The following is a 13,737-nucleotide window of genomic DNA, read 5'->3' on the forward strand; positions in this document are numbered from 1 at the left end:
TATGGCTTCCTGATGTTTGTATTATTATTTTTAATTGACTACTAACTATACCTAGTTCATTTAGCTTCAGCCGTTTCACATTCTCCCCTTTTCCAATTAGAAGTTGCTGTACTTGTAAGTGGTGAAAGAATAACATTATGTTTCCTTGTGAACCACTTTTGTTCTGAATGATTTACTGCAACCATCTCAGTGCTTATAGTATGGCTTCACTTTAATCTCTGCATTCAGCTTGCTACACTGATCATGAATTGTGGAGGAACATTATCTTTTTTTAAGACCAGGAACATTATGGTATAACAAATGCTTTAGCTTGACAAAACATGCTGCTGTTATTAGAAATACCTGTCCTTAGTACAAACCACGTAAATGCATGAAAATAGAGCAAGATTCATCATAAAAGTTTGGTCTTTACATGTGGTTGTCATACTATTTTGCTTTAGACTTCAGTACTGATGCTGTGCAATAGTGGTGTGGCTATGTCTATGTTTATCGTGTTTTTTCAGTACGTACTTTGGATTTTAATCTAATCTATTGCTACATTTTTTTGGGATATAGAGATTTCCCTTCTTCTTTCCCTTTCATGTACTAGTGAAAGAGAGCTGTGAAGGACTGGTATAGCCTAATCTGTGTCTGACAAAGAGTCTTGTTAGTTGGAATATTAGATGCATTTGCTGGATCACATCCTGTGATCCAATTCAAGAATTATGGAAAATAGAAGTTGGGCAATACTTCAATAGTGATGGCTCCGCAGATATGCATATCTTCTCTTGTGTTCCGAGCTTACTATTTTATCATTATCATAAATAGCTTATTTACAGAAGAAAATTGTTTTGTTGGTGAAAGCAATATATCTTGCCAATAGGTACAGGGTGGCAAATTTCAATGTTCTCTTGCCATATGTACTGTTGTTTGGTGATGTGATGCTTGTTGTGTTATCTGCAGTTCTGCACCGATGATAGGGCTAGGTGCTTGCACTGATGTGCATATATTGAAGAATCAGAATATGAGAAATATTGATGCACCAGTACCCAGGATGATTTCTATCCAACTTCTGAATTCATTTAAATTGTCATTACAATTCATATAACATATACTGTTATAAGCATCTGATTTGAGCTGGAGTATGATGTAGTTAGATTAAAGGTAGCAGATATGAAATTTTCAATCTAATTTGCTCATTTGGTCTTAAGATTTGTGCCCATATGGCCCTCATTTGCTGTAAGTCCTGTAGACCCATTGTTTGATCCCAGCATGACATGACAGAAGTGCTGGGGTGAAGACTAATTTTGTCCTTTGAGAAATAACCTTATATATGCATGCCCCCATCCTAATTGAAAGCATATCCTTTCTGGGTATGCTGTTTGTAACTGGGCCTTTAGTTTCAGGCATGTTGTCTGTCTGCATGACAGATTTTCTTGATGTAGCGACAGTAACTTTTTTTTGCACGTTGTGTTTTGATATATTTTGCGTTTCCTGATTGAGTATTTTTGCAAGCGTGGTCTACTAAAAAACGAGGAGAGCATAATTTGAACTTTTTCCCCCTGCCTCCTCTCCTCATCAAAGCAAAGGGGGCACAAAGTTGAGTAGAATGAAGATGGTGTAACATGTCACAGTAGCTGACTCGGTGCCAATTTGATGCGGATGCACACCATGCGACTACTGAGGCAGGTCAGTCTGTGATCCTCTGAATTATGACATGCGTGTGATCTTTACCTGTGCTTAAGTTGAGTAGAATAAAGGTCCAGTTGAGACACTCATCCTATCTTGCATAGCTAAAACTTAGGAGCTTTTGCTGAAAAATGGCTTATGTTAAAAGCTACTTATGGCTTATGTTAAAAGTCACTTTTAACCAGCTTATCAGCTTTTAATTCATTTAATCAGAAGTTAGTTTTTCAGTTTTTTAAAAATCAGCAATAAGTCAGCCTGTTTGTTTCAGCTTATAGCTAGAAACATAAGTCGGCAATAAGCTATATCAAACAGGACTAGATCTATTAGAAAATCTTTGGCTTTGGTACCTTTATGTTTAAATGTGTATCCAAATTGAACTCGTTTCTCCTCCAGCATCCATAACTCTAGTTATAGCGTCCTGTATCATAACTACATGTACTGCTGTAGCATTCTTTTGAGTAATTGTTTCAGTGCATGTTAGGAATAAAGAGAAGGAAAAACGCATGGAAAACCTAAACATAGAGAAGTCATAAGAGTACAAGTGTAAAACTCAGTAATAGAAGGTTTGGATCTATGATAAAAAGAGCTTTACAAATGATGCGTGCGTGTGTATGGGAGAGGGAGGAAGTTTCTCAATTCTGAAGAGAACAAATGAGTCAATCCTCGATTCCAAACACTGCTAAAGGGGAAATAAATTTCCTATGAATCACGATTTTCCTTTGTCCAGACTTGAGGTGTGACATTCAATAACTTCATCCAAAAACCCTCTAAAGTCTGAAGTACGGTATTCAATAACTGCTAACTGCAACTTATCGTTACTGTTCGCTGGTGGTGGGCTGGCCGTTCAGGAACAAGTACTTCAGTAGCACCAAACTTCTTGAAGGTGTACTTAGCTAAAGTTTTCATATACTTATGCACTCTGCTATGAGGATTTCTGGTTGGTTGAGACTTGAGACTAGTGCAGCTTTGGTTTTTACATTGTGTGAGGTACAACTGTTTGATGGCAACAGGGCCTTGGCATCAGAGCTAATCCAATCATTCGTACAGCTTGTTCGAGCTATTCCTAGGATCAGTGTCTCAAAAAGCGTTTAGCGCTAGACGGTGTAGGCACTGATTAGGGCCTAGGCCAGAAGGTAGCGCCTAGGCACCGCCTAGGCAGTTAGTTTTGAAACACTAGAATAGCAATTAAAACATTTAGATATTGCAGTACTATCCTAGCTTTCTTTTATTTTCTTCTTTTTAGTGGTACAATTCACTAACCATCAAGTGCGAGTGTACCATCTGATGCAATTTTGGACACCGTGGCATATTTTGATTTAATACTCAACCATCTATAACTGTTATTTCTTCTGTCATATTCAACATTGTTTTCAAGAAATATATTTTTTGTTATTTGAATTCTATTTGTAATAAGGACTAAACATCACAGTTGATACCGGAGGCTGGTCATATTATTCAACAATTTCTGGGTAGCTTGGTTAAAACTAACTCATGCTTGACATGATTATTTGGGCTCCATTGCTTCTTTTTAATATTAGCTGTCCTTTGTTTGGTCCAACACGTGCATGCACTACCGTTGTAATCATGTTTCATACCATGTTTCCTCGATTTTGTTCTTAAAACACCAAAAGAAAGATGAAGATAATACAGATTCTTCCGTGATCATGCTTTCAGAATTTTCTAAGCCGGGGTACGTGCGAGCAAAGAAAAGAGGAGCTTTAGAAAGTTGATTAACGGCTTAAGCTACTAAACAATTGTCACGCTTGGATGAATAGCTTTCAAAAAATTTAGTTGGACACACTAAATCTTGAAAAATACTTCCATAATATTATAAATTCAATGAATTTTTTAAATATATTCTAATAGAAAATAGTAATGTATCGGTGATTTTTCGTCTTATTCAAAATGATATGTATTTATGATTAGAAGGAATATATGCTATTTTTTTTTACCTAGTACCTTTTTGCAGACGCAGTTTAGTTGAATAAATTCTGCTTCTTTTTCCAGGACATGGCCACATCTTTTTCCCCGCTGTTGTTGTTTTTGCCAACACCAGATTGTTCGATTCCAGCTCTGAAATGCTTTCTATTCTTCCCCTTTCGGCTTTCGGCCACATACGCCCCCTTGATCAGCGCATTCAAATGTCAGGGGCCCTGAGCTTTCGGCATTGCATTATTTGGCTTGCAGTCCTTTGAGCCCAAACCACCCAAACTAATGGGCACTAGAGGTCTAGAACGGCTGCCTGCCATCACATTTGACGTTTTCGTTGTGGTTTAGTTGATTTCATTTTACATAATATCCTAGATACGGACTAACACATCGGAGCTTATAGCAATTATTAGAACATATCTTCGAAAATCAGTGTCGATTTACCATATGGATCACAATTGGTTTGATAATTTACCATGTGTTTGGTTGGGCGTACGGCCCGAGTCTGGATAGGATTGTCCAGAACTAGACCTTGCTCGGCGTTTGGTTGGTTGAATTGAAACAAACCATTTCTGGACAGGGTGATATAGATTTTAGGAATATTACATTCAAATACTAAACGACCCCATGTGTGAAAATCGGTCGAACAATCTCGTATAGATTCTGTCAACTCTGCTAATCACTTATAGTTAATTATAATTAGTGACTATCAATTGTTATTAAGAATTTGTAGTTAAAACTTAGTTACAATTAAATATTATTAACCATAACTAATTATTATCGTAGGTATTTAGTGATGATTATTGACAACTTAAGTTATGATTAATTGAAATTAGTAATGATCAGTACTAATTAGCACAGCTTATTGATAATAATAAATATAAAAAATATTATGGTTGTAAACATATTCTTGTATCATCGCATATATTTAATCAAACATATTTCCATACCATTTCATATATACAACAAAACAAACTTGTACCACCTCATCCAATACCATCCCATCTATAACCCATCTATAATAATCCTATCATATTCAACTACCATCAATCAAACAAACGCTACTTATATGATTGTACTTTTAAGTGTCAACATTGCAGGGAGAGAGCTTTTGTGCTCATGATATTTTGGATGGTTGAATAATGTGCTCCAGTTGATATGGTTATCCAAGCTGGAGACGGCCCAGAACCAATATACGTTCCTAAATAAGACTCGAAAATTCCATGCAGCACTCCTCCCTGAAATGTTAATTGCACTTAGCCACACGTTGCTGTTTTATGCCAGTGTTAGGCCAACTCCATCAGAGCCGGAATCGGCTTGCCGTATCACTTGTTCCGCCCAGTTTGCCAATTGTTGCTGTCGCATCTATACTCCAATCGAGTCGGTATCAAGGTGAATAGTATTGCGGCAGAGAAATGGAGGGAGGTTGGTAGCCGCATATTTGCGGGAGAAAAAGGGCTCCGTATTACTATGTTGAGTGTATGATTGTGAGTCCGGAGGAACGAGAAGAGTAATATAATATAGGAAATATGTTAGCTGTTGAAGATGAAAAAAATAAAGAATACTATAATAATGTTATAAAGAATCAATTTTTAAAATATTTATTGAAAATGATCTTATACCGTACAATTGCAGACAGTGCTCGGAGCATCTCTGTCCCTGTGAGCATTGTCTGAAGACGCAACTTGCCAACTTACAACTTGCAACACATCGTTTTTGCTCTTCCTCGGCACACGCTCGAGGATCTTTCGAAAGTCCAACATAGTACTACTAAGCTGTTTCTACCGTGCTGTTGGTTTCAAAATAATGTTAGTTTTACAGAAAAAAAATACATTGATTTTGTCGTTCATGAAACAATGCACGCATGCTCACAGTATCCGACGAGGAGCAACCACGCAAATCTTCTCTTTTTTTTTTTTCTTGGGTGATGCAGAACTACGCAAACAGTCCATCTCGCTATCTGAAATCCTTAAACAACTTGGCTTGCCTTAACTGCTATCTGTGTCCCCATTCCAATATTCTTATGGAGTCGTGTAGATTTCTGGAGAAGCTCGCTATCTGCTCGTTATTAGCTTAAAAACTCTGTCAAATTCCCATCACAACTTTCTCCCAGAAAATCACCGTCGTGATTCGAATGCTAATCCGTCATATACTATGTAAACTTCTTTTTTAAAATACACACATAGACATCAAATTCTTTTATGAGAGTCCTTGCAACTTTTTCAAAAGAACCTAACTAATTATCAATCGACTAAAACGATTGACATTCATAGCCATCCGATCGAGATCAAACCATCCAACGATCATCTTCGTCCTTAGTAAATAGGCCAATGGCTTTTCACATGTAGTCAATGCTTGCTCCCTCATCTCTCATCCGCCTTCTCTCGTCCCTAACGGTGTTCTTGTCATCAGGTTCGTTGCTTCCATCCGTCATACTAAATCAGTTTCATCGGTGCCGTCAACGAAGCTCCCCGCCTTAGCCTCACCCACCGACGGTCCGTCGTTTCGCCCACGGCCTGCCCACGGCCTGCGGCGTTCCCACCGCCTCATCGCTTCTCTCCCCCGCCAGCCCGATCTGCTTCCCACATCCCTCCTTCTAAGACGGGTTCACCAGAGAACCTCGACAACTTTGAACCCTTAACTCCTTCAGCCCTCCACTACTAACCATTGCCTTCAAACTAACAACAGTAGAATTGTGCAATTTCAGTTGATCGAGGAGGAGGAAATATGCAAAAATAAACATTTTCTTTTGTGAGAGTGCGTCACGTCATGGCAAGTATAAAACCCATGGCCGGACTCCAAATTGCAAGCATCTCGATTGAGGATACTAGTGCTCCTGGTGCCGAAAGCCTGCAGTTTGAGAGCACAACAAACAAACAAAACTGGCGACTTGGCTGGATAAGTAGACAGGTCAAAGGCGCCAAGATTTCTATCAAGTAGTGCCACCACGTTGTGCCAGTCTTTTTCCAGACGATGAGGCACCGGAAGAAGACTACGCGGCCGCATCTATTGTCTCTGATCCCGTCGTCTTTGGACGCATGATAAACTAAGCGCGGAGTCCACGTTGCCGTGCCATTTTCTCAACACCATTTTTCTGCTGCTCCTACCGTTGCAACGCCAATGTGTCGTCACTCGAGTCCGTCCAAGTTGCAACGCGACGGTGACCGACCGACCTCGCCGGTTCGCCGTCCGAAAGACGCCACGGCGGGGTGAGAATCTCCTCCGGAAAAGGACTGGAGCGTAGGATCTACGCACTGCAATCCAGCAGAAACAGAAACGAACGAAATGGTCCTGCAGTCGTACTACTGGAAAATACTGGCACACTGGAGTTCATCTTTTGCCGCCGTTGCTATCGTCATTAACCTTTTCCCAACACAGAAAGAACCGCAGTAACGTCCTCATTAAACAAATCATGCCGTTGGTAATTGACCAACAGAATCGCCGACCAGTACTGCTAGTCTACGACCACCTCGCCGGGGATCTGCTCTACGTACCCTTCACCGGCTAATTACCGCCTCATCCCGACCCAAACGTTCCCTTCTCTGTGCTTTTCGTGTTCAGAGCCGCTTAACCACAGTCCCGCCAGCTTTTTTTCGCTTTCGCGAGATTTCTCGGCTTCCAAGTTCCCCCCCCCCCTCCCCTCCATTAGTCCATCCTCTTTCCACCAACCTGCCCCTTCCCCCTTCCTCCCTGTTCTTGTTAATAGCGCTCACAATCCTGTCACTATCACTAGTCCCGTCCCACCTCCTTTCCGCGTTGAAGATTTCGTACCTGGATTGTGGATTCTGATCTCGTTTGCAGCCCCCGATTCTACTTGTAAAAATCTTGTATTTGTTGCTGTCTGCAGTGGTAGGAAGGGGGAGCTTGTGCAGAGTTTTCTTTCCCTTTTTTTGTTCTTCTCTTTTGATCGGGAGGCCGGGTTCTTGAAAAGAATCGCGATTGGATTGTGTTTTCCGCTTCGTTGCAATCCAATCCAGTTTGTGGCGCCGGTAAGGGATTCGGCACGGAAAGCACTGGTTTTTGTGCTTTCTTGGATTCCACGGCAAATTCAGGCTGCGAAATCGGCGTCTTGATCGCATTCCGGCGGTTGCCAAGAAACCGAGCTGCGGAGATGGGCTCGGAGGCGCCCATGGCGGGGGCCAACCTTACGGCAGCGCTGTGCAAGAAGAGCAACCGCATCGCGCGGGTGCTCTCCTACGCGCTGCTGGAGTGGATCCTCATCGCGCTGCTCCTCGCCAACAGCGTCTTCTTCTACCTCATATCCAGGTTCGCCGCCTTCTTCGCCCTGGCGCCTCCGTGCGCGCTCTGCTCCCGCCTCGGCGTCGACAGCCTCTTTGAGCCCCACCGCCGCCAAGGCATCGGCGCGGGCGGCGGCGCCGAGCCCCTGCGCCGCGTGCTGTGCGACGCGCACGCCACCGAGGTGTCGCGCCTCGGGTACTGCCGCGCGCACCGCCGGCTCGCGGACGCCGGGGACATGTGCGAGGACTGCGCGGGGGCGGCGGCGCCCGGGAAGGCGCTGCTGTCGTGGATGGGGCGGAGCGAGCTCGGCGAGCGGGACCTCGCCTGCGCCTGCTGCGGCGTAGCGCTCGAGAGCGGCTTCTACTCGCCGCCGTTCTTGCTCCCCATGCCGGCGCTGTGTGACTCGGATTGTTGCCGCAAGGAAGAGGGCACGGCGAGTCTAAATGGAGACGTGGTCTTTGTGTCGGTGGAAGGCCCTGTGCTCGAGCTCTTCGACGAGAAGCCATTGGTGGAGGATGACTCAATTGGTGTCATGGCTCAGGATGCTAAGATTGTTGGCAATGTTGAGCGGCTGGTGCCTCCTGAATCCATTGACTCATTGGCCGTCGGCATGGCTGCAGTGTCATCTCAATCCGGTGGTGAAAGGAAGGAAGCAGTTGATCATGGGGCTGTCAGGCGGAACGATTTGGTCCCAGAGAACACGGTTAATGCCAATGAGGAGAAACTTGTGATGACATCTGATGATGAGAAGGTGAATAGTGTGCTTGATCGGCCGATCGATGAACAGATTGCTGCCGTAGTCCTTGCGCCCTCTTGTATGGAAAGTACATTTGATGATGGGATAAATGCAGACGAAACCGTGGAGAACTTTGCTGATCAGCAGTGTAAGACATTCTTCCTATAAAATTACCTTTTCTGCAAGCCATTATCTTTTGGCGTTCCAGTTTACCCATGCTCTCGCTGTGGCCATGAACATCATCAGCTTTTGCAATTGCTTCACTGCATATGTATTTATTGTACATGCATTTTTGACTGCATATCTGTTTATTCTGCCAGTCATCTCTGTGTTGAATTATAGTGTAGTTTTCTGTATCAAATCGAATTGTGGTTCCGCTTGGGATGTCCATTGAGCTGTGCTATTGTACTCTTGTTATGCTAGATTTTAGATAGCACTGGTGTGTCCATCATGCTTTTACTGTCATATATAACCACCGAATCTTTAGTGCAACTGAAAGTTGATAGGGTGAAATGGGTCTCTTAACAAAATAGAAGGGAACTCATTTACTGTCCTTGAGTTTGTTCTGTGCTGATGTTTTTAAGTTTTCCCCCATCCGCCTTATTTTCAAAATATGAAATGCAGCTCCTGAGGAGGACAGTGGAGTGAAAGATCAGGATCTGAAAATATCAATTGGAAATGAGATATCCGAGGATGAGCAAGTTGAACAGGCTGTTCTAAAAGAGGAATTATATACCATGTCACAAGATCCCAAGGACCATGAATTTGTCGAGAAGTTATACAGAAGTACCGAGGTGGAGAATTTTCAGCAGGCTGAGTTAAAGCATAAATTGGACTCTATACCAATGGAAGCTGCTGTGCATGTTGCTGCGTCTTCTGAGGAGAAGCAGGTTCAGCAAGCTGAGCTGAATCAGGAGTTGGATTCAATACCAATATGTCCCAGAAAGCATGCTGATGAAGAACTTGAATGGGGGAGAACTGCACAGGCTGGGCTTGAGCAAGAATGGGACTCTGTGCCAATTGATTCTGGGGAACATGTTTGCGTGACTTCATATGCACATGCTGATGATGAACAGGCTGAGGTGGAGCAGAAATCCACTTCTGTGAGAGCAGATGTTCTGGAGTATGTAGCAGACAATTTTGATGATAACACAAACACAGGGAAAGGTAAGATGCTGAGGTCGTAAGAGTGTTTTGTTTATTTCTACCAGTTTTGTGCATTCTGATTGTTTTTTCTATTATGATTGTGTAAATTTAAAACTGACTCCTAATTTTGTACTGAAGATATTGAAGAGGATTCAACAGAAGCAAGCTTACACAAAATTTCATATGAACCTTTGACAAGCTTGGACAAGTTATCTCCTGATCATAGTTTTGTCGAAGAAGAGAGAGCTTCTGATACACCAACTCATATTGAAGGTATGTGCGATTCACAGGAATTGCTGGATTCTAAAGCAGTGATTTCTGACACTAAGTCCGCAGATTCAAGTGTTGTAATTATGTCTCCTGATCTGGAAAGCACTGAATTGGTGAGTGTCGATCAACTAAAATCTGCTTTGGCAGCCGCACGCAAGTCATTGAACATGCTATATGCTGAACTCGAAAATGAGAGGAATGCAGCTGCTATATCCGCTGATGAGACCATGGCAATGATAAACCGCTTGCAAGAACAGAAAGCTGCAATGCAGATGGAGGCGATTCAATATCAGCGTCTTATGGAGGAACAATCGGAGTATGATCAGGAAGCACTGCAGAGGCTGAATGAATTAGTCGTGAAGAGAGAGAAAGAGAAGCAAGATCTGGAGAGAGAGCTCGAACTGTATCGGCACAAGGTTCATCTCTATGAGTCAAAGGTGAGGAAAATGTCCAGGCACAAGTCTGATGACCAGAATGGTTCATCCTCAGCTTCATCAAGTGCTGAGGACAGTGATGACCTTTCACAAAGTTTCTATGAAGGCGATGAATCTGCCCATGGTCTGAATGGAAGCAACGGGAGTATTCCTACTGACGTTGTTCTACAAGAAACTGCTAGGAATTTGGTTGCCCTTGATGGCTCACTAGCTGATTTTGAGGAAGAGAGACTCTCCATACTGGAACAGCTCCAAGTCCTAGAGGACAGGCTTTTTGACCTCGATGATGAAGAATCTGATAACACGAAGATGGACAAGCATTTCTCAGAAGAAAACCATTTAAGTGGTGCCTCAAATGGTTTCTCTGATGACGATAGCTGCTTTAAACTTCATGATAAAAGAAAAGGTGTAAGCTATAGAGGAAAGAAGCTCCTCCCACTGTTTGATGATGCTACTGTGGAAGCCGGAAACATCCTTCTAACTAAGCAAGGTGATGAGGCAGATCATTCAACAGAAGTCATATTTGAACTTGCTAGAGGGCAAGATAAACTTGCAATCGCCAATGAAATTAATCAAGTCCATGAGAGGCTGCATGCTCTTGAGGCAGATAGGGACTTTATAAAACAGTGTGTGAGATCTTTGAAAAGGGGAGGTAAAGGGTTTGATCTTCTTCAGGACATCTTACAGCATCTTCGAGACCTGAGAAGGATTGAGCAGCGTGCAAGGAACTCTGGAGAGCTTTCACCCCATTATCTTCATCCATACACGGTCTAAAGGTAAAATGATGCAATTTATATTCATAGTTTGCTGAATTTTCTTTTCCACATGGAGATAAAGTATAGTACAATCATGTTCCTTGTTTAGATTCTAAGAACATTAGTTTAGTACAAGTTCTTTCATGCCATACACGAAGAATAAACAAAATACTACTTTGCTAAAAGAAGCCATGCATTCCCACATGCCCTTCGCAAAATTTAGTAAACTTTTGTGCCTAACAATGCCACATTCTATCCCACATTGTTAGGCACAAAATTTTGCACCGAACTTTTGTGCCTAACAATGCCACATTCTATCCCAATTGAATTCTGCCAGAACCCTAATTCTTGCTCGTTGGTTTCAGATCAGCTACAGAGCCTCGTGATCATGTCCGACGAATACAGATTGAAGATGGAAATCATACAACAATGATAAGAAAAAAAAAGATTGCCGACTAAGTAGTATTGTCATTCGAGAAGCAGTTCGTGCCAGGAGGGAAAGGAGCTCCTCCTGGAACGCCTTCTCGGTCAGTTTGGCGACACCATTCGGAAGGCAGATCATGGAGCAATTTTGCCTTCCAAGGTCCAGGGTTTTTGTGGACCACTTCCAACGTTCTCTCTTTTCTTTGTTCGTTTAGTTTTCCGGGGGGCTTCCAAACTTTTGCTAAGGGCAAGAGGGTTGGTGAGCCGCCCGCCCCCATGGGGTGTGTTTGTGGCAGCAATCATGGCTTTGTGGGAGCTTTGGAATTCATTAACATGAAACATGCCACTGCCAGCTTTGGTGCCAGGTATAGTGAGTATAAAAGGCTTTTAAAAAAAAGAACGGTAGTCCGAGTGGGGATCTTTTTTAGTTGTTCTAGTTATTCTTTTCCTTTAAATTCTCTAGCTGTATGTAATGTACTTTCGGCTTTTGGAATGGTGAGGTGTTGGTGCCGAGTGCATAGCATAATTGTTTGATGAGCATCCCTGTGCCACTTGCTTCTTTGTTCCTTACTATTTTTTCTCTGGATATATACAAGGGAGTACCTTTGAGCTTTGATACGAGTGCTTTGTTATACTCTGAAAGCAACAAGTATGCTCTAATGCACGATTGGTTTAGCTGTCAAAAATCATGAGATGACCAGTTGGTCGTCAGTGCATGGATGCAGCTCACCAAACGAGTCCGTTGGGTGGACCTGCCCTACCATGTTCTGATGCTGCCCATGTATGAGCCTGCCATCATCTTTAATCATATTTTTTCATTTCATTCTATTTCTGATTTGTAAAAAAATCCTAAGGTTAAAAGAATAGGAGAGAAAATCTTTTTTAAAAGGAACTGTGAAGGAAAATTAGTACTGACATAGCTCGGCGTTAACAACTTCGTGACAGGTCGTATGCTAGTCCGGACATTGCCGACTGGATCTGCCAGTGCTCGTACCGATTTCGGGGAGGGTGTGCCAGCCTACTAGTACCGATTGTGCCGGTTGTGAAGGGCCGGACGAGTTCGCGAGATTGGGTCGATGCATCTCGCTGAACTGACGTGACAACTGACAAGTATGCTTGCTTTAGATGTAAGCATGAGTCGAGGAGAGCTAGCAGCTCTATTCTGTTGGGCTGAGGCAACGATCCCAGTGATTGTTCCTGCCTCCTGCGAGCGCAGATGCATGTGGAGTGTGGGAAGGCAAGCAACACGTGCGGTTAATAGAGCCGTTTACAGATAAGTTGCAGGAGATTAAAAAATGGTTTCTTTCATTGTTCTTGAAGGACTACTCGATCCAGTAAAAAAACACTTGACATTTTAAATATGACATAGTCTCTAATGTGTATTTTTTACCACCAATTTCTTATATAGTATATTTATAAAATCAAATAGATTTATGAGATTATATATGATAGTATTTTTCAAGGCAAAATTACACTTGTGGTTTTCATGTCTCCAAACTAATAAATATTTAAAAAATTATTGATAGGTAAAGTTTCACAAGTTTAACCGGATTTATTCAAAATGTTGTGTATTTGTGAGAGAGTACTAATTTTTCCACGGACCTATGGAACTGGCTCCTAGATACTGTTTGCATTTGCCGATACAAAACATAAAATTTTGAGCCACACCGCAAAATTCATGGTCGCTAGACATTAGATAAGTTAAAATATTTCTATTATGAAAATAAGGAGACATTTTTGTAGAACAATAAGGAGAGATAATGGTGATGTCCTATCTGTACCTATAATTGTTACCTATCACTTACCCATGAGTTATTTTGTATTTTCTGTAAAAAAAGGAAGTGAGCCGTCAGCTAGAGTACACTCTTATCATGGGCCACCGCAGCACAAAAGGCCCACAACCCCAGAAGTTTTTTATTTTTATAATTCAAAATAAAATATAAAAAACAAGTGTTCATTTTTTTTCTTCAGAACTAGGCTATTGTTGTCCGCTGGAAGGGTGACATGTTTAAAAAAATTAAACCTATCATCCAAAAAATAAAAATACAACATTCTAATGCTCTTAAAATTCAAAACACTATCGAAATAGTAATGAAAAATTCTAAAAAATATATAACGTATAAGATGCTATAATCTA

General features: G+C 42.0%; 1 protein-coding gene across 2 annotated transcripts; it reads left to right on the forward strand.

Moving 5' to 3' along the window:
• Window positions 1-6,970: 6,970 nt before the first annotated feature.
• Window positions 6,971-12,140, forward strand: LOC133915618 (myosin-binding protein 3-like). Of its 2 annotated transcripts, XM_062358836.1 has the most exons (5): window positions 6,971-8,720; window positions 9,197-9,739; window positions 9,857-9,991; window positions 10,055-11,198; window positions 11,543-12,140. In XM_062358836.1, the coding sequence occupies exons 1-4, from the start codon at window positions 7,709-7,711 to the stop codon at window positions 11,194-11,196; spliced, it is 2,832 nt and encodes a 943-aa protein (XP_062214820.1). In that variant the 5' UTR covers window positions 6,971-7,708; the 3' UTR covers window positions 11,197-11,198; window positions 11,543-12,140. The 2 variants fall into 2 exon arrangements, with proteins under 2 accessions (XP_062214820.1, XP_062214819.1); XM_062358835.1 differs by having other exon boundaries at window positions 9,857-11,198.
• Window positions 12,141-13,737: the final 1,597 nt, after the last annotated feature.

This window comes from Phragmites australis, chromosome 4, assembly GCF_958298935.1.
Source record: "Phragmites australis chromosome 4, lpPhrAust1.1, whole genome shotgun sequence".
Lineage (NCBI taxonomy): Eukaryota > Viridiplantae > Streptophyta > Magnoliopsida > Poales > Poaceae > Phragmites > Phragmites australis.

Coding starts and splice junctions, on each gene's coding strand:
- LOC133915618 (XM_062358835.1), top strand. CDS start 7,709: ATGGGCTCGGAGGCGCCCATGGCGGGGGCCAACCTTACGGCAGCGCTG. Junction 8,721..9,196: donor GAACTTTGCTGATCAGCAGT/GTAAGACATTCT, acceptor TATGAAATGCAG/CTCCTGAGGAGGACAGTGGA. Junction 9,740..9,856: donor TAACACAAACACAGGGAAAG/GTAAGATGCTGA, acceptor TTTGTACTGAAG/ATATTGAAGAGGATTCAACA.